At 40.3% G+C, this 26,646-nt stretch overlaps 1 protein-coding gene across 2 annotated transcripts in view; it reads right to left on the bottom strand.

The window, feature by feature from the left end:
* The window catches only part of lmtk2 (lemur tyrosine kinase 2), a 112,343-nt gene that overhangs the window by 46,146 nt on the left and 39,551 nt on the right, over positions 1 to 26,646 (bottom strand). For both annotated transcript variants that reach the window (XM_078558866.1, XM_078558867.1), the window contains exons 5-6: positions 25,141 to 25,259; positions 23,800 to 23,887 (exon numbers count right to left, since the gene is read on the bottom strand). In XM_078558866.1, the coding sequence (XP_078414992.1) occupies positions 23,800 to 23,887; positions 25,141 to 25,259 (207 nt within the window). The remainder of the gene's footprint in view (positions 1 to 23,799; positions 23,888 to 25,140; positions 25,260 to 26,646) is intronic.

Raw genomic sequence — 26,646 nt, 5'->3', positions numbered from 1 at the left:
CATGAGACTTCCTGAGGCTGTGAAAGACACTACAGAAATGCAAACTTATTCTACATTTCCTTCTATACTTGCACATTACAAAAACAAAATAAATGTGCAAGCTGTTTCCAATTCTTAGCTGAATAAGAGACTTTCCAAAGCCTACTAAATGTATATCGTTTTCATCTGATAATACTTTACAAGAATTTAAAATCATTTAACACCATCACTGCCATTACGTGATGGCAATTTGAATGGAAAAACCAAGAGCACCGAGAAACAACAAGGACCTATTGCAATGCCAGTTTTAGCATCAGGTTATACATTTAAAAGATGCTGAGTTTTTCCAGGTAATTCTGTTTTTGTTTTGGATTTCCAGCATCCGCAGTAGTTTTTTGTTTTTATTTAAAAGATGCTGTCTGTTGCAATTAAGACTGTACATTAAGATGTTCAAAACTTTGTTAATCAATGAATGTTTCAGCACTGTAGCTCTCAGAATACTTATCCGGCGCTCATTATATGGTAAGTAGGCAACCTAAAGGCTGGCTCCGTACCCGGCCCATCCCAATGTGTCCCTGACTCAAAATCCATCATCCTGGCAAAAGTGCCACGATTAAATACTGTTATAAAAACAAAATACTGCAGATGCTAGAAATCTGAAATAGAAACAGAAAATGCCGGAAAAGCTCAGCAGGTCTGACAACATCTGTGGAGAGAGAAACAGAATTAACTTAGAGTCCCTATGACTCTTTATAGACTCAAAACGTTACCTCTGTTTTTCTCTCTCCACAGATGCTGTAAGACTTGCTGAGCTTTTCCCAGCATTTTCTGATTAAATACTGTTGTTTGTTCCATGCTCCCAGCACCATTCTGAGACTTGCTCAAGAGTATTAAAATGGTCAACGGCAACAACACATTTATAAAGCACCTTTAATGTAATGAAACATCCTAAGGTGCTTCACAGGAGAATTCTAAAACAAAGTATGACACCAAGCCACATTAGAAGTTGTCAGGTCAGATAACCAAAAGCTTGACCAGGTATATTTTAAGACATGTCTTAAAGGAGGAAAGCAGAGGGGTGTAGGGAGGGAATTCCAGAGCTTGTGGCCTAAACAACTGAAGGCATGGCCACCAATGATGGAGCCATTATAATTTGGAATGCACAAAAGGCCAGAATTAGAGTGCAGAGATCTCAAGAGGGTTGTGGGGTTGGAGGAGATTACTCAGATAGGGAGGGGCAAAGCTACATTGGTGGATTTGAAAACAAGGATGAAAATTTTAAAACCAGGAAGTTGCTTGATCAGACAAGTCAATGAGAAAAGGGGTGATGGGGAACAGGACTTGCTACGAGTTAAAACACAGACAGCAGAGTTTTGAATGACCTCTTTACAATAGGTAAAGCATGGGAGAACATCAGGGCATTGGAATAGTTGAGTCTAGAGGAAACAAAAGCATGGACAAGGGTTTCAAGCAGATGAGCGGAGACAGGTATGAAGCTAAGCAATATTACGGAGGTGGAAATAGGCACTCTTGGTGATGATGCAAATATGATGTTGGAAGCTTATCTCTGGATCAAATGTGACACCAAGCTTGCGAACAGACTGGCTTAATCACAGACTGTTACCAGGAAGGGAGATGGAGTCAGTAGCTAGGGAGCAGAGTTTGGAACAGGGACAGAAAATATTGCTTTCAGTTTTCCGTGTGTTTAATTGGAGGAAATTTCTGCTCATCTAGGTGTCAGATAAACAGACTGATAATTTAGACGTGGAGGTAGTAGTAAAGTAGAGCTGGATGTCGTCAACATACATGTGAAAACTAACAATGTGCTTTCGGATGATGTCGTCAAGGGGCAGCATGTAGATGAGAAATTGAAGGGGGCCACCAGAGGTAATGGTGCAGCAGGTTGAAGTGAAGCTATTGCAAATGATTCTCTGGCTGCGGTTAGATAAGACTGGAACCATGTGAGAGTAGTCCCACCCAGCTGATCAACAGTGAAGAGGCTTTGAAGAAGGATGGTGTGGGCAACTTTGTCAAAGGCAGCAGATGGTCATGAAGAATGAGCAGGGAAAGTTTACCTTTGTTACAGTCACATGGGAACCCATTTGTGACGCCGATAAGAGCAGTTTCAGTACTGTGGCAGGGTGGAAACCTGATTGGAGAGATTTAAACATGGAGTTCCGGGAAAGATGTGAAAGGATTTGGGAGGCGACATTACATTCAAGGACAAAAGCAAAATACTGCAAATGGTGGAAATCTGAAACAAAAATAGAAAATGCTGGAAAAACTCAGCAGGTCTAACAGCATCTGTGGAGAGAAAAAAATCAAGAGTTCTGAAGAAGAGTCTTACAGACTCAAAAAGTTAACTTTTTTTTCTCTCCACAGATGCTGTTAGGCCTGTTGAGTTTTTCCAGCATTTTCTGTTTTTATTACATTCAAGGACTTTGGAGAGGAAAGAGAGGTTGCAGATGGGACAGTAATTTGCAAGGATAGAGGAGTCAAGCGTTATTTCTTTGAGGCGAAGGGTAATGATGGCAGATATAAAGGAGAGGGGGACAACACCTGAAGAGAGAGAACCATTTACAATATCGGCTAACATGGGGGCCAGGAGGGGAGGTTGGGTATCAAGTTTCTGCTCATCCAGTACCAGATTAGGGAATAGGATCAAGGGAACAGGGGTGGGTCTCATGGACAAAGAGAGCTCGGAGGAGGCTTATGGGGAGATAGGAGAGAAACTAGAGAAAGTTGCAAATTCAGGGCTAGAAGCTTTAAAGGAAGTGTGGCTAAGTGGACTAGTGAAATGAAGAGATGTGGCAGAGGCATCTGATTGGGTTGTCTCAATCTTAGTGACAAAGAAATCCATGACGTCTTTGTACTTCTTGTTGGAGGTGAGGGTGGAGGGGACTGGGATAGGGTTTAAGATAACTGTCTGCAGTAGAAAAAAGCTGGGGGTTATCCTTGAATTCCAGGATAATCTTGGCATAGTGAGCAGTTTTAGCAGACAAGAGAAGGACCCGGTAGTGTTTTAAGTGGTGCAACCAGGTCTGGAGGTGGATGACTAAACCAGTTATCTGCCCCATTCCTTAAGTCTGCATCCCTTGGACTTAAGGGAGTGGAGATGAAGGCTATACAGCGAACAGAGTGAAAGAGTAATGATTTTATTAGGGACTAGGACATCAAAGGTGGAGGTGAAGTAGTCTCATTAAAAACACCATAAATCTGGTTGCATATGTAAAGGTTAACTGGAGAGCTTACAAACAAAACAATGGGGCCTAGAAATCACTGATAGGCTAGACTTTTTTGGTGCTTATCAAAGCGATGACTGGGAGTTAGTGATGTACAGAAAATTATAGCCCCAAGTTCATACATACCGCCCAGTAAAAATTACATCTTCATTTCTGTTTTGAAATCACTGTTATAAATTATGAACCATTGTAACCAAAGTCTTTCCTATTTTTGGACAGTAGAGCAGCCTGTGCTGACATTAATCCTTTCACAAAAAATAGCTCGAAACTACTTTAAGCGGAATGCAAAATGTTATAATATTATTAATTTCATTTTTGCAAGAATATGTGCAAAATCAAAATGGATCAGGAAAGCAACAGGATCTCAAATACTGGAATTATATTGAAAAGTTCTGGATAATAATTGGGCGGAGAGAGCAAGAAAGACAGACAAACAGGAGCTGTCTTTTGTATCCATGACCAAGGAAACTAATCCCAAAGCCTAAAGTGACACAGGCAGTGTGTTGGACTTCTGGTGGGGTGGGGGGAAAGGTTTTGGTTAACAACTCAAGTGATCTTACTAGAGCTAGAGAGGAGGAGTACAACGGAGGCCAGGTGGATCCCAGGAAAGTGGACAAGAAAGGGTACAGATTCATCACAGGCAGTCAATGGTGGCACTAGCTTCAAGACAGTGCTTTCTGTCACCACCTTGGATGAGGAGGAATTGTGGCCCAGAGAGGAAAGAGAGAAAGAACCGTAGAAGGCTGAAGCAACTGAGTTGTGCTAGCAAGAAAGTCATTGGAAAAGAGTGTAGCATTCCTCAATAAGCCCACCCACAACATAATTATTTTTCATATATGCTTTTCAGCGCCTAAGGCCAATTTTATGATTCACATTGTTTTGGAGAAGATTACAGGTGAAACGACTGACTTATAAGCTGAACAAACATAAAAAAATAAACTGTCACTGCTATATATGAGGCCTAAAATATGAAATGAAAAATCAGGTGATGCAAGTAAAAGCCTGAAATTAAAAACTTCAAACTGACATTGCAATATTTTATATATATCTCCATGTTGCAAATTAAGGTTGGAGTATTAGCAAGTGTCATACAAAACTGATGAAAGATCCAAGTGTCTGTAAAATACATGGTTCAACATTCCAAAAGATTATTAGCTGATATGTAATACACTTGCTGAAATACAGAGTAATCAAATTGCTTGCTACTATAGGTCAGCATCAGATGAAGGTTAGCAGATGTAAATGGAATTCATAGAGCAAGAGGTTTCTTTTTTGAAAGATCGCTGGTCCAGTGTATAATAATGCCAGGGAAGACAGCTGTAATGGTACACATTTCATTTCTACAATGGAACCTCCATATTCCACATATCCTGTGATATGCTAGCATATGTAAAGTTATTAATGAAAGAGGAGACTATTATTACTAGTGCTGAATGATCAAAAATAAGCTCTACCTTTCAAAAGCTAGCTCGGTGCACTGTATGTCAGCATCCCTTGATTAAAACAGACACAGGTGTTTCCTGCCAAACATATGCAAGGCACCTCCTGCCATTGGTATCTTTGTTCCAAGTCTTGATAGACAGTCTTGTTGCCAAAAACTGTCTAGGTCTAGTGAAGTTTTCCACAAATTCTTTAGTTCAATTGTAACGATAAAAACAGGACTTTTGTTATTTTGGGTCCGAATAGAAGAGTTTTAAACGCTGGGAAGATTTTAAATCTAATTTCTATATTTCTTTAGTTCTGATGAAGAGTCATTCGGACTCGAAACAGTAACTGTGTTCCTCTCCGCAGATGCTGTCAGACCTGCTGAGTTTTTCCAGCTATTTTTGTTTTTGTTTCAGACTTCTAGCATCCGCAGTATTTTGCTTTTATCTAATTTATTCTTGTCTGTTATAGTTTTACTTCCCAATAGGTCTGATCCATTGTTTTTAGCCTGAGCTACACAATGATACTTCCACAGTCTAAGAGATCAGGAAGACCTTAAACCTGTCTCACTTCCTCCAAATAAAAGATGTGGCTATGGGTACCCGCATGGGCCCCAATTATGCCTGCCTCTTTAAGGGGTATGTGGAACATTCCTTATTCCTGTCCTACTTGGGTCCCCTCCCACAACTCTCTTTTTTGGTACATTGGTGACTGTATTAGTGTCGCTTCATGCTCTCCTCTGGACCTGGAAAAATTTATCAATTTTGCTTCCAATTTCCACCCCTCTATCACCTTCACATGGTCCATCTCAGACACTTCCCTTCCCTAACCTGTGTCTCCATTTCTGGTGATAGACTGTCCACCAAAAATCATTACAAGCCCACAGCTACCTTGACTACAGATCCTCACATCCTGCCTCCTGTAAGAGCTCCATCCCATTCCCTCAGTTCCTTCGCCTCCGTTGCATCTGTTCCAATGATGCCACCTTCCATAACGGCTTTTCTGACATGTCTTCCTTCTTCCTTAACTGAGGTTTCCCGCCCACTGTGGTTAACAGGGCCCTCAACCATGTCCGACCCATCTCCTGCGCCTCCGCCCTCACCTTCTCCTCCCTCCCAGGACCATGATAGGGTCCCCCTTGTCCTCACTTTTCACCCCACCAGCCTCTGCATTCAAGGGACCATCCTCTGCCATATCTGCCAACTCCAGCATAATGCCACCACTAAACACATCTTCCCCTCATGCCCCCATCAACATTCCGTAGGGACTGGGACACCCTGGTCCACTCCTCCATCAGCCCAACACCTCATCCCCTTCCCATGCACTTAGAAAGTGCACCACTCGACTCTTTATCTCCTCCCTCCTCACCGTCCAAGGACCCAAATGCTCCTTTCAGGTGAAGCAGCACTTCACTTGCACCTCCTTCAATTTGGTCTACTGTATTCGCTGCTCCCAATGCTGTCTCCTCTACATTAGGGGCACCAAACGCAGACTGGGTGACCACTTTGTGGAACACCTTCGGTCTGTCCGCAAGCATGACCCAGGCCTTCCTGTTGCTTGCCATTTCAACACATCATTCTGCTCTCATGCCCATATGTCCATCCTTGGCCTGCTGCAATGTTCCAGTGAAGCCCAACACAAACTGGTGGAACAGCACCTCATCTTCTGATTAGGCAGTTTACAGCCTTCCGGACTTAACATCAAGTTCAACAACTTCAGACCATGAAATCTCTCCTCTATCGCCGCCCCTTTTTAAATTTCTTTTTTTTAAATTTATTTTTATTTACTTACCTTTATTTGCATTTATTTATTCATTGTTTTATCCCAATTTTTAATCCCCTTTTCTATCCTTCCCCCCCGAAGCACTGTCCCCTCTCCCCACCCCAACCCCAAAAGGGCCATCGGTTACTTGTTCCACGTTGTTCTTTTAGAGTGCTTACCCTTGTTCTGCTATTAACACATTCTTTCTTACCTTTATGCCACTATCAGCACCTTCTTTAGCCCTTACTGCTACCATTAACACTCCCTTTGTCTTGTGTTCATGGCATCTTTGTCAATCTCTCCTTAGCCCCCACCTATCGCTGACCTTCTATCCAGCTTCACCTGCCCACTCCACTTAAACAGTAAAAATTTCATCGTATTTCTACTTCTCTTTAGCTCTGAAGAAGTCATACGGACTCAAAATGTTGACTCTGTTTCTCTCTCCACAGATGCTGTCAGACCTGCTGAGTTTTTCCAGCATTTTCTGTTTTTATATCAAGACGGCATGGTTGGGTAGGCTCTCCTATTTCAGATACAGGCTCTAGTGGCAGAAGACATCATTGTTCAGCCGTGACTGTCTTTAGAGGAGCTGACTTTTATGCTTTAGCACAGAAGTTTAAAAAGTATTGGCAGGAAGCTGGAATTGCAAATGTAAAGACAGATGATTAATTTGGATAACAGGTAGAAGCAACTCCACTGCAAATAGTGCCATTCCCCCACCCAAGGGAATTGCTCATTTGGAGAGCCAGCGCACGGGCTGAATGGCCTCTTCCTGCACTGTAACAATTCTATGATTGTGAATAGCAAAAGTTTAGATAGCACAGCATATTAGGTAAGCAGAGAAACTCTGATCAATCACTAAACAGACTTTGTTGCCTATAATTATCTGGCAAATTGCAATGAAATTTTTCTCTATCCAATATTACATACAAAAGTTATTCAAACACACCGCATTTTGGCCATCTACAGTTAGTTGCGCCTGAACTTAATTCTATAAGGGAATTGGGGTGGGGGAGGGAAAGGAAGAGCAACAGACCAAAATAAAATGCGAAATAGCACTGGAACCCTTCATCCTGATAAGTCCAAATTCTGCAAAGTAATGTGAACCAACTCACTAAACTCCCAGCCACCATCTCTTTTTGATAATCCAATGATGAGGACTATACAAGTAACATCATTACTCCAAACAGTATTGGTAGTTCCATATTGTAGTTCAAAAGGCCAACAGCACCAGCCCGAAATTCCTCTCATGTTCCCTTTCAACTATCAATATTCCAAGAAATATTGCATGCGAGACTGCTTAATAGTTATTCCACTTAAGAGGAGAGCTGTACAATTCATTTGTGACCTTGACAATCAAACTACAGTCTCCTTCACTTGTGGAATAAATATGTTCCTCAACAGTATTCTTACAGAATGTTCTTTATGCACATTCTTTTCTGCTATTCATGGAATATAATTGTGGTCAGACACAGCTCTAGTCCTGAAGCATGCTGTTCCTCAAGCATAATTAGGGACCTGATACACAGATTCAAGCAGACACATACATAGACTGAGTTTTCTTTGATAGCACTGAGGATTTAGATAACAATTGGAAAAAGATTGTAGCACTTCAGGGAACGATCAAGTGCCAAAAGGAGGCATATTGCAAAATACACTTGTGAAATACAGATAAGGAGGATAGTGTCTGAACTTCTGATTACAGATGGTGAGTTTTTGATGCAGGAAAATAAATGAATTCAAAATGCAATGCATTCTCTACCTGGACCAGTCAATATGGGTAATTTCAGTAAGGTTAAAAAGGAAATATAACCACGTTGCGTGGCACTCCAGAATCCAATCCTAAAGGACTTCCTAGATATTACATATATAATGTGTTGCTGAAAAGGGACATGTTGCCAAGGATTTTCATCTTGCACTTATTAAGGCAAATACAAGAATGCCAAATTTCAAACGATCAGAAGTTATACTACAGGGGGAAAGGATGCTTATTGGCTGAGGTGTTGCCAAGGTGAAAGCTCCTAAGCCCCCAGGTAATTCAGAAACAGAAGGCTTGAATATATTCCCTTTGTTTGCAGAGAATGGATCCCTGCGTGTGAATATATGACCCATGTAGAAAGCATAAATGAACCACATTATGAGTTTGACTGATTACTGGTTAATAGTGTATCTATCGGCGCCCTCAGGGTTGTTCAGCAAGTGCTGCCCAATCACAGAATCACACCCAAAAGCAGACGTTTTGTTTCAGGTTTTGCAAGCGTAGGCTGGTTGACTATGGTCTGTGCTCTACCTACTACTAACAACTGAAGGAATATGCTGTTTGGTGCGATGAGCCAATTGTCGGGATGTTGGCATACGTGCCTGGCTTCAGACCGGCACTGAAATCCATACACGACACTGCTCAATTGTGGTAGGGAGAACATCTTTTTGGAATGACAGCATCCCGTTAGTGGAAAATACCACTCATGTAGACACTGCATAGTAGCAGCGTGAAACAGCTTGCTTAAACTGGAAAGGCAAAGTATCTCAAAAATTTGAATAATAGATTAAGCAAACCGTTTCATGCTGTTACTATGCAGTGGCGACACAAGAGGTATTTTTCACTAATAGGATGTTGCCATCAGGCCAAAAAGACGTTCTGCCTACCACGCAATTGAACGATGTCATGAATGAATTTCAGTGCAGGTGCGATGCCAAGTACATAGGCCATACATCCCAACAACTGGCTGACTAAAGCAAGTAGCATGTTCCCTCGGTTGTTCATAATATGCAGAGTAAAGACCATGCTCTACCAGCCTGCACTTGCAAAACCCAAAACAAAATGTCTACTGTTAGACGTGATTCTGCAATTAGACAGCACTTGCTGAACAATCCTGAGTCTGCCAAGAGTTACACTAATAACCAATTTAAGATAACCAATCAAGCTCATAATGTGCCTCATTTATGCTTGTTAGAAGTGACATGCATTCATACGCACAGACCTGTTCTCTGCAAACAAAAAGAATATGTTTAAGTCTTGCACATTTATTGAATTACCTGGGAGCTTGGGAAGCCTCTAGTCCCCTATTGCATTCTCTGTGGCAATGCCTGGCCAATCAGAGTTGACTTGCCAACCAATCAGCATCCTTGGCTACTGTAGTATAAATTGGTGTGATCATTTGAAATTTGGCATTCTTGCATTTGTTTTAATGAGTGCAAAACGAAAAGCTTCAGCAACATGTCTCTCTTTTCAGCAATATTCAAGTTCTGTACTACGCAGTGATTATCTATAATGTAGTTCTATCCCAGCGGATGCAATAGCCATGACAGTACTTCATACACCTCAAACGTGATCTCTGATGCAACCTGATGATTGCATTTATGACAACTGAATTATTTTTGCAATGAATGCAGCAGCCTATTACACTCTGCAAGGTCCCACAAACAGCAAGAAATAGGTGACCAGTCTTTTTCGGTGGTGTTAGCTAAAGAATAAATGTTCACCAGGATACCAGGGTAGCTTCCTTATTCATCTTCAAATAGTACCAATGAGTTTTGACACTCACCTGGGCCAACAGATGGGCATCAGTTTAACAGTGCATCTGACAACATAGGTTTTTTCCCTTCTTTACTTGTGTCACTGTATTCCAAAGTTATGGTACTTCAATATTAAGAACATAAGAAAACATGGACATAAACAGGAGCAGGAGTAGCCCATTCAGCTTGTTGAGCCTGCTCTGCCATTAAAAAGCATCATGGCTGATCTTAGGCTTCAACTCTAATTTCCCGCATGTTCCACATATCCCTCAGTTCCCTGAGACACCAAAAAATCTGTCCATCTTAGCCTTAACGACAAGGCTCTCTGGGGTAGAGTTCAATAAGTTCAGCTAAATTTTCTTTTGAGATGTGGGCGTTGAGATGTGGACGTTGCTGGCTAGGCCAGCATTTATTGCCCATCCCTAATTGCCCTGTTCAGTCAACCACTGGAGTCACAGACCAGGTCAGGACAGCAGACTTCCTTCCCTAAAGGACATTAGTGAACCAGATGAGCTTTTACAACAATCGGCAAGGGTTTCATGGTCATCAGACTTTTAATTCCAGATTTTTTTTATTGAATTCAAATTCCACCATTTGTCATGTTGGGATTCAAACCCCGGTCTCTGGATTACCAGTCCAGTGACAATACCACTATGCCACCACCAAAATTTGGTTTTCAAACCAAATTTTTAAGATGTCAACTCCAACTATCCAAAATCATATAGAATTTTTGCCTTTTTATGTCAGTTTTAATGAATGCAAGACAATGTTTTGATAAGGAAAGGACAGAAGTAACAGATTTCAGTGCAGTTTGCCCTAGATGGCAGCAAACATCTGCTTATTTTTCCAACTAAAATAAGAGAGCCTGTCACTCAGCAGCAAAACAGCAACTGGTGCACTGCAGTACACACCAAATGGGAAGGCTTACATGTTTGAACAAAATGTACCGAGTCAGGAGGTTCCTCTTACAGAAGCGTCGTTTACAGCTCAGAGTCGATCATTTATCCATCTTCTGCCAAAAATATCATGCATGCCAGAAAGTCTGCTGTGATCTATGCTCATAATATGCCATTTCTCAATTATATTTCATGCTGTTCTTTCTTCCAAACTTACTCAGAGTTTTATTTTAAATGGTTATATCTTTTTACTTGCTTTGCACTGAAGAACTGTTGTTTCTATTTTCTCAAAAACTAGATAAGAGTGAAAAGCAAACTGCCAGCCATAAATCTTGTCAACACACCAAAGCCATTATATACGCTCTTTTGATTCTGAAAACAAGAGCAATTCAACATCACTAAAGTAGTATTCGTGCAGTGCTCTGTCCTCCCATAAGTTATGCTAAAATACATATATATAGTTTAAATAATTATAATGAATGATAACTCATATGTGAAAAACAATTAATAAGTGTTAATCACAGAATAATACCATGCCTGCGCCAGCTCTTTGAAAGAGTTCTCCAATTTTTCCCATTCCCCTGTTCTTTCCCCACAGTCCTGCATTTTATTTTAAACTTAAGTATATAACCAATTCTCTATTGAAGAATCTGCTTCTGCCACCCGTTCCGGATGCTAACTCACTGCACAAACTTAACCTCTCCTTGGCTTATGAAATAACATTTTGTGCTAACCAAGATAGGATAAACTAAGTCTAGATGATAAACAAAATCAACATTTTGATTTTAGGTGAACTCTAATTAATCCAACAGTATATTAGTCACAAAATTCTTTAAGTACTTAAAGTACACTAAAACACAATTGTGAAAGTTTTAATTCATGGTACATTCAAATATTCTCAAAGTACGTTTATATCGATGGACTTTCAAAATTATTGTTTTCCAATATTTTATGAAAGATGATAAATAGCTGTTTAGTAGTAGAGAACTTTTTAGCGTTGCTAAAAAAGAGACATGTTGAAGCTTTTCGTTTTGCACACATCAGGACACTTCGCAAGAATACCAATTTATACTGTATTGTTGTTTTCTCCTTATATTGGTATTCTTGTGGTGTCCTGATGAGTGCAAGGCAAAAAGCTTCGACAGGTCTCTTTTTTCAGCAATATGATGAATGCAGGAAGCAATCCTTTAACTTAGAAAGCTTTACACTTTTGTGCTTTAAAGGCTAACATTTTACACTCCATACAGACTTGAAAAGTTCGCACAAGTTTTTTCACTGCTCCATTGTTGTGCAAATTAATTTTAATTGGATTTAATTAATTGGGCTTCAGTCTTTTTACACATAAAAGAGCAATTACATGGTACAGAAAGCTTTTTGATCCATCAGTAATTTATCATTTGGCAATGTCACATTTCAGGATTCCTGATCATGGAGGCTTTGCTGTAACATGTTAACAATGCTGTGATTGAGTTAAACTGAGCTCATAAGGCTCAAATTCAAAATACACCAGGACTTGGAGATGTAGAATAGGCTTCAGATGGGGACCTGAACAAGCATGTTTCAGCCAATTAATGTTAACTTGGACATTTCAGAGGTCATTTTATTTTGGTATGGATGACCAGTTTAGTTTAAACTCAATACCTTGATACATTGCCTCCCGAAGTCAGAACTAACAAAAAGCAGAGAAAAGTTAAATGATCTGGATCAATCGGGCCTAAAATGACAATGTGAAGACATGCATTGACGTGAACTGGGAATTAAGGTACAGATTTTCCCAGTTGGAAGCACACATAAGATAGAAATATTAACAGAAATGGCTGATGGGTTAATAAGCAAAGGTCACAGATGTAAGGTGGTTGACAAAAGAACCGCTGGGAAGAACGTTGAGGATCCCAGAATTGTTCAGTCATGTGTATTCTGCAAAATAAACCAGTTTCTACAATTGGCATTCACCTCATCTTACCACAGATTTCATCATTTCCACCTAAGGACGAATCTCACCTGGGGCACAAACATGTTCACATTATCCTGTTTGTACATCAAGGGGGACACAATGTTTAGATTTTATGAGTTATGTAACATTAAGCAGATCCTGAGCAGTAGCTGGTCAATTCTGGAAGGCAAGGGGCATTCGATGCACTTACACTACTGAACCAGAGAAAGTATCTATGGTAGACCTGAATTTGGGGCACTTAAAAGTGGTACAATGCATATTCAAGGGAATCAGCTTATAATCACTCATATTGGATTATAAGGATGGATTTTAATATCCATAAGCCTTTTACCCTTTGTACCAGGAAAATCTAAATTTACAATGTTGCCAAAATTAGACAGCATTAATTTGTGCAACTGAAAATTTCCGGCAAGTACAACTGGCAAAATATCAAGGTTCTAGTATGAGGCACAAAACTATTTTTGGCTTAGCTTAATGCAGTCGGTCAGTCATAGTAAATTTCAGGGCTAGCTAGGCAAGGTAAATACAGATCATGTGAGGAGGCTCAAAGAAAGAAAAATGGAATGAATGTCAAAATCAATGTATATGGCACAAAAAAGCACTTCTTACTCAAGAATAATTCATATGCCTCCAAAAACTTTAAAACACCTTAATCTCGTGGCCTACAAAACTAAAACACCTTTTCATTTCAGCAAGGTAAAAATGTTAGTACTCAGCTTCAACAGAATTTTAAAAATTAGAACAAGCTTATCACCATGTAACTGATATTTAAGAATTGACGCCAACTACATTTTCTTTTATGTCAAACTTTTCAACTTCATACAGCTTGCTCAATTTAATTATTAATTTATTTAAATGATAGGTTACATTAATACAAAGAGGATAAATAGACCTGATTGAGAGCTTCACTGCAATGTTGTCACACCCATTCCTACCCTATTAAAAATGAAGGAATTCTTAAAAATGCAGACCCTTTACTTAAAAAAATACTGACACGAGAGAATATTTTAAGAATTTTCAATCCTATTTGTCACAATCAGCAATATCAGTATTTCACAAGGTCCATGTCAATTAGTGATTAACACGGTCTGAAAATCTACTTGGCAACCTTACAAAAAAACAACCTCCTACAAAGTTATGAAAAGCAACTTGAGAAACTGGGAATATTTCCACTCGAACAGGGAAGGTTAACAGAAGATATAATAGAGATTTTTAACGTTAATGAAGGTTTTAATTGGCTGAGCAAGGAAAGACTATTTCCTTTGGCTGGAGGCACTGATGTGGAGTCGTCATGAAATTTATAATTATCAGACAAATATTACGAGATTAAGAGATCAAGCATAATGTTGGAACATTAAATATTTTCCCACTGGTAGTGGTTGAGACAGATTCTATCATATATTTTGAGAATTGGATAAATATTTGAAACAGGAACAGGGGCCATGGTACTAGTTCTGGATTGTTCTAGAAACAGCCAGCTAAAAAGGAGTGGCCTCCTTCAGCGTAGTCTTCTTCACCTCTGTAGCTCAATAATGGTACCAAACCATTAACTGGATTAGGCTAATCTGGCTGAATCCATGCTAAGATTCATCTTCTAGAAAGATCATAAGGTGTGCTTAAATGAAGACCCTTTAACCCAATTGATCGATCTTTTCAGAAGTTGGACCCAATCAATTCCAAATACAGCTTCTAGCAGTTTCTTAAATTAGTTCAATGCCAGTCTTCCTGGCAACATGTACCAGCCGTTGATCACCTGCTGTTTAATTCAGTGTTCTCAACATCTGTGCTATATTTGCACTTTGCAGCCCTGAACCTCTATCCTTTTTTCCCTGCTGCTCTGGAGTGCCTGAAGATGCTATTTAATGTTTATATAACACCTGTCCCTCCAGAGAAGGCTTTCTTAGGTTGAAGAGCCCCCAGAATTCTAGCTTTGAGCCATTCGCTAGCTTTTGCCCCCAACTTTAAGATCAGTCTTATTGCTGTCCCCTTTCTTGCATGGATTCCCCAATGTACAGGTAACACTCACTTCCACATTGTGTTGTGTATCTTTAGCTGTACACTGACTGCCGACAATTTTACACAATGCCTAAGTAGGAAGAGTTATTTTTCCTTCAGCACACAGATGGTATATGAACATTATTAAAGTAAAGCGTCCATTGTTGCACATTTCCCAAGGGGTAAGTATGATGTTTTCACTGAGGCAATTAAAGGTGGGTCAGTGAATCATTTTCCTGTATCATCTTGTATCCCACCTCCGATATATGCTGGAGACTTTTCACTGCAATACAGAGAACATAGGAATAGAATCATAGAATATTTTTTATTTTGCCCCCAACTGACACATCTACAAATGACAAGCAATTTGGGGAGGCAGTGACACAGCGGGAATTTCACCCGCTGGTGGGATTTAAATTCAATTAATAAATCTGGAATTAAAAGCTAGTCTAATGGTGGCTATGAAACCATTGTTGTGCGTCATAAAAACCCATCTGGTTCACTAATGTCCTTTAGGGAAGGAAATCTGTTGTCCTTACCTGGTCTGGCCTACATGTGACTCCAGACTCACAGCAATGTGGTTGACTCTTAACTGCCCCCTTAAACGGCCTAGCAAGCAATTCAGTTGCATCAAATCACTGGAAAGTCAATAAGAAACAAAACCAGATGGACCACCCAGCATCGACCTAGGCACCAGAAATGACAACCGCACACCCAGCCCTGTCAATCCTCCAAAGTCTTCCTTACTAATAATTGGGAGCTTTTACCAAAATTGGGAGAGTTGTCCCATAGAATAGTCAAGGAACAGCCCGACATAGTCATACTCACTGAATCATACCTTACAGACAATGTCCCAGACGCCACCATCATCATCCCTGGGTATTTCCTGCCCCACCAACATGGTAGACCCACCAGAGATGGCAGCAGAGTGGTATACAGTTGTGAGGGAGTTGCCCCGGAAGTCCTCAACATTGACTGTGGACCCCCTGAAGTCTCATGGCATCAGTTCAAACATGGGCAAGGAAACCTCCTGCCGTTATCACCTACCTTCCCTCCTCAGTTGATGAAGCAGTGTTCCTCCATTTTGTGCACCATTTAGAGGAGGCATTGAGAGTGGCAAAGGCATTGAAGGCCCCACCCAGAGTATATTCTATGCCCATCACAATGGGTAGCTCAGTAGCACCACTGACCAAACTGGCTGAGTCCTAAAGGACATAGTTGTGAGACTGGGTCTGTGACACATGCTGAGGTAACCAGCGAGAGGGAAAAACCTGCTTGCCCTTGTCCTCACTAATCTACCTGTCGCAGATACATCTATCCATAACAGTACTGGCAGGAGCGACCACGGCACAATCCTTGTGGAGGCAAAGTTCCGTCTTCACATTGAGGATACCCTCCATCGTGTTGTGTGGGACTACCACTGTGCTAAATGGGATATATTTTGAACAGATCTAGCAACTCAAGACTGGGCAACCATGAGATGCTGTGGGCCATCAGCAGCAGCAGAATTTTACATGACCACAACCTGTAACCTCATGGCCCGGGATATCCCCACTCTACCATTACAATCAAACCAGGGGATCAGTATTGGTTCAATGAAGAAAGCAGGAGAGCATGCCAGGAGCACCACCAGACATATCTAAAAATGAGGTGTCAACCTGGTGAAGCTACAACTACTCACATGCCAAACAGCAGAAGCAGCATGCAACAGACAAAGCTAAGCAATCCCACAACCAACAGGTCTGATCAGAAAGGTTTATTTTTAAAAATAGATTCTGGAATGCAGTTGTTTGTCTGACCCCTCATTAGGATTCAGGATCCTTAACTATATTTTTGAAGTAACTCAAATAACAGAGTGCATTTTTTTTTTGTTCACGTGATGTGGGTGTCATTGGTTAGGCCAGCATTTATTGCCCATCCCTAGTTGCCCTTGAAAAGGGCACTGTTTTATCCCCACCTTTTAGCCTATTTTGACCTTTTTTCCCCACACTGTCCCCTCCCCCCACCCCATCCCACCCCCACTAGGGCCGTCTGTTACTTGCTCATTCTACTTTCTACTCTTAATGTCACCATTAGCACCTCCTTTAACCAGTATCACCACCATCAACACCCCTTCAACCTTTTCTTTATGACATCTTTTGCAATCTCTCCTTTGCCTCCACCAATCAATGGCCCCCTATCCAGCTTCACCTGTCCCACCCCCTTAAACAGTATATATTGCATCACATTTTTACTTCTCTTTAGTTCTGAAGAAGAGTCATATGGACTCGAAACGTTAACTCTGTCTTTCTCTCCACAGATGCTGTCAGACCTACTGAGTTTTTCCGGCAATTTTTGTTTTTATTTGAGATCAGATCTAAGCTCTGCAGTCCTGCCACAACCAGTCGTGAACGATGGTGAACAATTAAACAACTAACTGGAGGAGGCAGCTCCACAAATATCGCCATCCTCCATGTTGGGGGAGCCCAGCACATCAGTTCAAAAGACAAGGTTGAAGCATTTGCAGCCATCGTTACCCAGAAGTGCTGAGTGGATGAACCATTTCAGCCTCGTCATGAGGTCCTCAGCATCACAGATGCCAATCTTCAGCCAATTTGATTTACTCCATGTGTTATCAAGAAACAGCTGAAGGCACTGGATACAGAAAAGGCTATGGGCCCTGACAACATTTTGGCAATAGTACTGAAGACATGTGCTCCAGAACTAGCCGTGCCCCTAGCCAAGCTGTTCCAGTACAGCTACAACACTGGCACCTACCTAACACTGTGGAAGATTGCCCAGTCCACAAAAAGCAGGACAAATCCAACCCGGCCATTACCATCCCATCAGTCTATTCTTAAGCATCAACAAAGTGATGGAAAAAGTCTTCGACAATTCTATCAAACTGCACTTACTCAGCAATAACCTGTTCACTGATCCGCAGTTTGGGTTCCGGCAGGGCCACTCAGCTCCTGACCTCATTACAGCCTTGTGGACAAAAGAGTTGAACTCCCGAGGTGAGGTGAGAGTGACTGCCCTTGACAGCAAGGCCACATTGACCAATTGTGGCATTGAGGAGCCCTACCATAACTGAAGTCAATGGGAATCAGGGGGGAAACTCTCCACTGGCTGGAGTCAAACCTAGCACAAATGAAGATGGTTGTGGTTTTTGGAAGTCAATCATCTCAGATTCTGTCATCGCTGCAGCAGTTCCTCAGTGTACTGTCCTAAGCCCAACCATCTTCACCTGTTTCATCAATGACCTTCCTTCCATCATAAGGAATGCTCGCAGATGATTGCATAACGTTCAGCAAAATTTGCAACTCCTCAGATACTGAAGCAGTCGTTGTCCATATGCAGCAAGACCTGGACAACATTCAGGCTTGGGCTGATAAGTGGCAAGTAACATTCGCACCAGACAAGTGCCAGGCAATGACCACTCCTAACAAGAGAGAATCTAACCATCTACCCTTGACATTCAATGGCATTACCATCGCTGAATCCCCCACTATCAACATCCTGCTGGGTTACCATTGACCCGAAACTGAACTGGGCCAGCCATATAAATACTGTTGCTACAAAAGTAGGTCAGAGGCGGGGAATTCTGTGGTGAGTAAATCACCTCCTGACTCCCCAAAGCCTGTCCACCATCTACAAGGCACAAGTCAGGAGTGTGATGGAATACTTTCCACTTGCCTGGATGAGTGCAGCTCAAACAACACAAGCAGCTCAACACCGTCCAGGACAAAGCAGCCCGCCTGATTGGCACCCCATCCACCACCTTAAACATTCACTTCCTTCACCAACACACAGTGGCAGCAGTGTGTACCATCTACAAGATGCATTGCAGCAACTCACCACGACTCCTTCAACAGCACCTTCCAAACTCGTGACCTCCACCAACTAGAAGGACAAGGCCAGCAGATGTACGGGAACATTACTGCCTGCAAGTTCCCTTTCAAATCACACACCATCCTGACGTGGAAATATATCACTGTTCCTTCACTGTCGCTGGGTGAAAATCCTGGAACTCATTCCCTAACAGCACTTTGGGTGTTCCTACAACACACAGACCGCAGCAGTTCAAGAAGGCAGCACACCACCAACTTCTCAAGGGCAACTAAGGATGGGCAATAAATGCTGGCCTAGCCAATGACTCCCACATCACATGAACAAAAAAAAATGCATTCTGTTATTTGAGTTACTTCAGTAATGTAGTTAAGGATCCAGAATCCGAATGAGAGGTCAGACAAACAACTGCATTCCAGAAACTATTTTTTAAAAATAAACCTCACATGCACAGCTAGATATTGAATGCCAGGACAACCAACAATCCCAGTATTCTGATGGCACCATATAAATGTGTTAAGAGTTCCCACACATTCAACTGTTACTCTATATGACTGATATTATTAATTGTCACCAAATCTAGCCAGCAGATGGCATTACAGTTTAACAGGAGATAGATCAGCTTCAGTTCAAGTTGAATTACCGTTAACTGCATTCACCTTTTTAAGAAGTTCACACTGGTTACAAATTTTACTGGTATATTAAACGTTGCAGCTGATCAGTTAACATAGCAAAACATTAAAGAATGCTGTGGAACAATTGCACAAATTAACCACTTCTGAGTAATAATGACTTGGAGGGTAATCCTTTTCAAATTCACACCACAGTTCCATGGTCCTGCTATTAAGGCAGGAATATATTGTTTCCTCCATCACCTCAGTCAGTCAGGCATTTGATATGCACAGAAAACGAATTCATTAAGTGTCACAAATACAAGAAATCTTCATGTAGAATTTCTTATTGCCCATATAGTGTACATTCTCCTTCCTCCTCTCCCTGTACGAACGTCCCAGTTATCCTTGCTTAAGCAGAGTTTGGCAAGAACCTTCCATCCCCACTGCAGGTTTGGAGTTTAATTAGTTAAACCATTCACCTTACTAGTACAAAATACCAGTTACTTTAATGCATTGGCATAGTTAATTAAAGTTAGACTTCTGTGATAGGTTAATTTTCTTTCCTTTTATTGTTACTCATTTATATGTAATTTTTGAATGAACGAGCAACGTACCGGAAATGAATTTCCGTATGGACAATAAAGTGAAATTGAATTGAAGCTTGCTACCATTCATTCAATTAAGCCAAATTAGGATGTTGAATCACTAGACTATCTGGAGCAAAGGGGCAAGAATCCCAGTGCTCCTACAGGTTCCACTAATGAGCCAGAGTGACAGATGAAGGACCACCAATGACGTGGAAAACTGCGGATATGCTTGGTTTGTTACCAAATTAACCCACAGACCTGGTGACCACCTTCCATCACCAGGTGCATAATCTTGGACCCATTCAACCCCAAAAAAATCCTGCTTGCTCACCATCATCCACCACCACCTCCCTGCAAATCACTGGCTGATTACTAAGGAGCAGTAAAAAAAAGACAGCATACTTGTGCAAGGCTTATTACACTAAACTTGTACAACAAAAAAATCCTGTATGCAAAATCCATGTTTTTGTTGCACACAGATTTGAGCATATTGTTGCTAACTTGGTAGGTACATATAACTTAGTGTAAAAAAAATTTTTAAATGAATATCTCAATCACTTTTGTGCTTAAAAAATTGCCGACTATATAACTTAACATCAACAAAAGTGCATCAGGCTCAGTAATATGCTTTAGGAAAGGTAAATAAAAGTTGCTAAAGGAAGAGGTGGAAGAAATGAAAAGAAGAGGATAGTTATCAACGATGCCTTTGAGCCAGATGTTTGTGACTGGTAATGTTCAAGAGCCTCAAGCACTTGATGTCTAATACTCAGATGACATATCAACTGGTTAGAATGGACTCTTTCATGCTAGCTATCATCACCACCTGCTGCAATACTCTAATAAGCTAAAAGAGTAACTGGTCATTTTTGGCTGTTTTCTTCCCCTTCTTTCTTTTGGTTTGCTAACTCTCCAAAATGACATTTTTGAATTAAATTATGTAGACTCTGCATCTACAGCTTGCGATTCTTTCACAACCAAACCATGTACATTTTATTTTCTAATGCATTCAACAGACTTTAGAAATAGAATAAGCATGGGCTTAATAAGCAATCCAAACAAAAGCAATAGCAACATGAGCAAAAACTTTTTCATGCAGCAAGTGGTTACGGTCTAGAATGCACTGCCTGAGTGCGTGACGGAGGCAGGTTCAATCAAGGCATTCAAAAGGGAATTAGACTGTTATCAGAAAAGGAAGAATGTACAGGGTTAAAGGGGAGATATCAGGGAAATGGCACTAGGTTAACTGCTCATTTGGAGAGCTGGTGCAGACACAATGGGCTAAGTGGCCTCCTATTACGCTGTAACAATTCTGTGTAAACAGGGTATGCACTCAACACCTTTATGTGCGATTTGCTTTGTGTACCTGATACAGATATCATTCAAGATCTCCTTCAATACGGGGGGGGGGGGGGGGGGGGGGGGGGGGGTGAAGTGCACTAAGAAGCTGAATTCTTCACATCCAAGTAAGCAAGTTCCAATCCTAAAGAAACCAGCAGGGGAAACTATGGTCTTCTACCAAAAACATTATATCCCTTGAAACGAGGTCAGTATTTTGCTTTCTAATTCATATATTGAAGACTTCACAAATGCAGTGAAATCTTCACCATAGAGGAAGGAATTCAAAGACTGATTAAATTGTTTGGCTAAGCTCACAACAAAAGCTTTAATTAAGCTCGTGAGGGAAATATACAAACATACAAAATAGGAGCAGAAGTAGGCCATTTGGCCCCTCAAGCCTGCTCTGCCATTCAATAAGATCGTGGCTGATCTGTTTGGGTTTTGAATTCCACATTCCCATCTACCCCCGATAACCTTTGATTTAATTATGCTTCAAAGACTGAAATAAGCACTGATTTATTGAAGGTCACATATTTTGACCTAGAGCTGGCGCTTGGCTGTTACGTTTGTATATTAACCTATGAAATAGGAGCAGAAGTAGGTCATTCAGCCCCTCGCGTCTGCTCCACCATTCAATAAGATCATGGCTGATCTGTTTGTGTTTCAAATTCTACATTCCCATCTACCCCCAATAACCTTTGATTCCCTTGCTTAACAAGAATCTATCTACCTCCGCCTTTAAAATATTCTCAGACGCCGCTTGCACTGCCTTCTGAGGCAGAAAGAAGTCGCACAACCCTCAGAGAAAAAATTTCTCCTCATCTCAGTCCTAAAAGGGCAGACCCTAATTTTAAAACAGTGCCCCTTAGTTCTGGGCTCACCCACAAGAGGAAACATCCTTTCCATGTCCCCCTTGTCAATACCATTCAGGACCTTATATACTTCTATCAAGTCATCCCTCACTCTTCTAAACTCCAATGGAAACAAGCCCAGTCTGTCTAACCTTTCCTCATAAAACAACCCACTCGTTCCAGGTATCCATCTAATAAACCTCCTCTGAACCACCTCCAATGCATTTATATCCTTCCATAAATAAGGAAATCAAAACTGCACACAGTGTGGTCTCACCAATGCTCTGTATAACTGAAGCATACATCCTTACTTTTATGCATACAGTTTTTACTTTTGCCCACTAACTTGTACACATTTGCAAATCAATCATGATGTATGTTCATCTTCAAAACCGAAGAGGAAAATAGAATGACAGTAGTAGAGTTAACTTACAGTACAATGTTGCATATAAGTTGATGTATTGTAGTGTACCCAGCCCACTGCTCCCTTAACCTGGCGCAATGCTAATTGCACCATTTGACGTGACCCTAACACCCACGATAATATTCGGAGAGGATGCCAAGTTGCAGCAGTGTCCTGTACTGGTCACTGAGATGCAAGTAAAAGAACGTAACAAAAATGATTGAAATAGACAAAATTCCACCTGTGTGTAAATAACTCCTTCGAAAAAAAATGTCAACTGGAAAATAAAATTCATTTTTTCAAAATCATGTATTACTTGACATGACAAATTCTTACATATATATGTGAAAAATGTCAAGTGATGCCCAAGTTCCACTTAACTGAAAGTAAAATCACTCTATAGAACTGGTATGGTAATTCAAAAATAAAGTTCACACACATCAGGTAGCTGATGGCAAATTTTAAAAATGCACAATGGTTAATCAGCATGTATTTTCTGCATCTGAACCTCACTTGACATTTAGCTTTAGAATTGTTAAATGTTCACTGAATCATCCTGTGAATCACACAAACACCCACAATTGCCTTCACATTACAATACTGACTCATTCTTCACAGTTCTGGCATAATTTGTAACTCAACATAGTTTTAACTTATTGGTGGAAGAATATTAAATTGGCAGAATGGATAAGGCCATAATTTCATATTAAGATTAACAGTACATTCAAAAACTGCTCAAATGCTTTCTTCTAAGTTACGATCTCAACTGATCCTTCGACAAAATTATAACTTTCTTGCATATATTACATTCTCAACTTTCTATACTGTGAATATGCAAAAGCAACAATTGCAAAAAATTGTTAATTATTAAGAATGCTAAATGTGTGTTGCTTAACAGCTTTAAAGCGTTCAATAAATGCAAGTTAATTGGGGAAATCTAAAGCACCAAAAGGCAAATCACTCTGGGATGACAGTGCCATCAATGCAAAGTATTTCCCATAAGGTTGGTTAGGAAAATACTTAATACATCTCTTCCCTATGGGAATATTTACATTGTTTAAGGTCAGAAAACATCTGGTTGTGACTTGACATGTCAGGTCTCATAACTGGAAGATATCCAGCAGGCCCCTCCTCTGACCAGCTGCTTTAAGGACAAATTGAATCAACACTCAAGAATGGGAAGTATGTAGATGCAGCCCTAAAACATGCATGAGAGATTCAAAACCATGTTGGAGCCTGTTTTGACTGGTACTGTGTTTTTTGCTGCATGTAGCCTACTTCTGCTACTACCTAATACAGATTTGAAGAAAAATAACATCTCCCTCCATTAGAAGGGATGGAAAGCGCTAGAAACATTGTTGCGGACAATATCGGAAAGTTAAATGCACCAACAACTGGTTGTTTACTTACCAGCTGACAAAATTCAAACACCAACAGATAAGGAACAGCATCCACACATTGTCCCAAGCAGTGAAGGACATTTGGGTGCTGCAAAACCCTATAATTAGAAATAATGATTAAGACTCGCATGCAAAAGTGGTTTCACGCAAAACAATTCTTGCACCTTACTCTCCATCTAACTTTATAAACTATTTTGATTGTTTATTATACCAATCTTGTTGATATATCATTCCAGCTACCAGCATCACTTTTGCAGAACAACCATATCACAAAACCTCAAGACATTGTGCTTACAGAGCAGGTTTTATGTGAACAGAGTCCTGCAGAGGTCTCTAGTGATAAAAAGATCCAAATGTAAGGGTATATTTCAACCACTTTCACTGTAATTTTGATGACAAAAATTATCATGCATTTGCTCCCTTCTGTAATTAAGTTCAATAAAGGATAATGCAAGAAAAGGTTCCATACTCTGAACATGTGTGATGCACAATTCTGTTTATCACCTCTTGACAACATCTGTTCAGTCTTTGCAATACCCCACTTTATCTAATAAGAAACCCCATTGCGCATTACAGAAACAAAGCATTTAATATAGCCTGTTTTAGTGCATTTTATTACAGTAAACATGTGTGTTAATCATTTGACAATAAGTTTGATGAGAACAGTGTAGGAACAATGGGTCATTGCAAAACTGGTCTATCACTTTGCTCTTGGGTACGAAAGCAATTTCATGAGGGGGGATATGACTTCTACATGTACAATGAAAGTTCCAAACAAAAGTCTGACAAATATCTTACATCTGCTAAAGCAGTTTCAATTCATTAGACAAGTACACAGCAGTGTATCATTCTTAATATAGGCACCAATGAAAGAAGCCAAAAGTCTGGTTTAAATCACCTTAATTTTCACATTTACCCAACGAAAGAAGTTTTACTATAGGATGAATTTAATATCAAAAAGCCTAACTGCACAAAGATCATTCCCAAATTATTCACTCTGAAAAGAATTAATTTATAAAAACAAACTTTAATTCTAGTGAATCATTTTAATTTCAATAATGTCTATAGTCTGATAGAATCACAACATGAAGTGCCTTCATTCCCCGCACTTCCATTTTTAATTATGCCTGTGTAGGCAAGTCAAAAGTCTTTGACTTCAAGTTGTGCAGAAAACTACAGAGCCTTAATTTTAGCGAAACAGGAGGAGTAGGCATATCACACCACAGTCTACTGGCATTCAATAACTTCATGGCTAATTTTCCAACTTAACTACACCTTCCTACCCTATTCCCCTAGATTCCTCCCCACCTTCACACCCACCTGAAGTACAGAAATGTAAAATACAACGAACCTGTAAGCTTCTCCATTTTTAAGGAATCGACGGTGCTCTGCTGAGCTTGCATTCGCTTTCAGTTCTTTAATAATCACTCTGGCTAAACTGGCATCCTCGTAGATTTCTCCAAGAAGAACCTTTCAAAAGTATGTAGAAAAGTACTTTTATACACTTCAATTCTCTGAAACGGGAAGTTCCCAATTTCCCATGTACAGTCTTGATTACATAGAATGTGGAAAAGGACAAGGTCGTTGTAGCAAGTGACAAAGGATGTTTGTACATTTCTCTGCCAAGTCCACATCACACAGCTTGGGTGACTAAGCCTTCATCCTCAGTGAAGGACAACAACAGGAAATAGGCATAAATCAGGAATGCTGTGACCCATCCTTGCCTGACTGGGACAAGTTCCTAAGTAAAAATACTAATGCTGATCTTATTTGAAAATCACAACAAAACAAACTCTCAAAATCTACCTAATGACAATCCACAGCATTTAAAACAAAAGCAAAATACTGCAGGTGCTGCAATTTTGAAATAAAAATGGAAAATGTTCAGCAGGTCTGGCAGCAGCTGTGGAGAGAGAAAAAGGGTAAATGTTTTGTCTGCAACCTTTCATCAGAACAAGTTAGAGGAGTAACAGGTTTTAAGTAAGTATAGAGGGCGGAAAGGTTGGGGGTGGTGCAGGGAGAGTCAGCAGGGGGTAGGGTGGTGGTGGGGAGCGCAAACAGGAAGGTCTAAAATGGGGTGGGAGATGGGAGAGATTAAATAGCAAAAGGGATGATGGTGCCAGGCAAAAGGAAATGGTAATAGGACAAGTATCCAAAATTTGGCTCTAGAAGGGAAAACCAGAATCATCTACTATCCAAAAACAATAAGGAAAGGGAGACAGAGATTATGACTTGAAGTTGTTAAACTCAATATTGTGTCCCAAAGGCTGTAAAGTGCCTCATCAAAAAAAGTATTTTAAAAAAAACATCAATTTTAAGAGCTTGAACCTTCCGCATTTAATTTAAAACACAGTTTGATTGAGCTACATTTATGTCACGCCAGTAAACATATATTATCAAAATCGTACAGAACAATCAAAATGCTACAAAGCCAACAAATTGTTGTGGGCTTGTTCAAAAAAGATTAAATGGTTTACACTGCACATGACAAGTACAAACCTATATTTTAATTTAATTTATATATCCACCAAATTATAGAACACAAAATGCCCATCGTGCTCATGCCAGCTCTTTGAAAGAACTCTCCAATTAGTCCCACTGCTCCTGTTCTTTCCCCATAGTCCTGCAAACTTTTTACTTATAACGCTTGCACTGGCAAATTTATAGATTTGTATTTGTACTGCAACCTTATTTTAGAACCAAAATAATGGATTTAAGGTATTTCACTAAGCACTGCAACACAATGTCAACCAATGTATTCAGAACTGGTCTGTAAGGCTTGAAGGCTAAATTATGTTCAATCACATAAGAATCAACAGTGTTCCACTGAGTTTGCATTCACTTTCATTCTTTGGCT

The sequence above is a fragment of the Cetorhinus maximus genome, chromosome 15, assembly GCF_964194155.1.
Source record: "Cetorhinus maximus chromosome 15, sCetMax3.hap1.1, whole genome shotgun sequence".
Lineage (NCBI taxonomy): Eukaryota > Metazoa > Chordata > Chondrichthyes > Lamniformes > Cetorhinidae > Cetorhinus > Cetorhinus maximus.
Note: the sequence above shows the minus strand (reverse complement) of the source record. Positions and strands in the feature narration are given on the sequence as shown.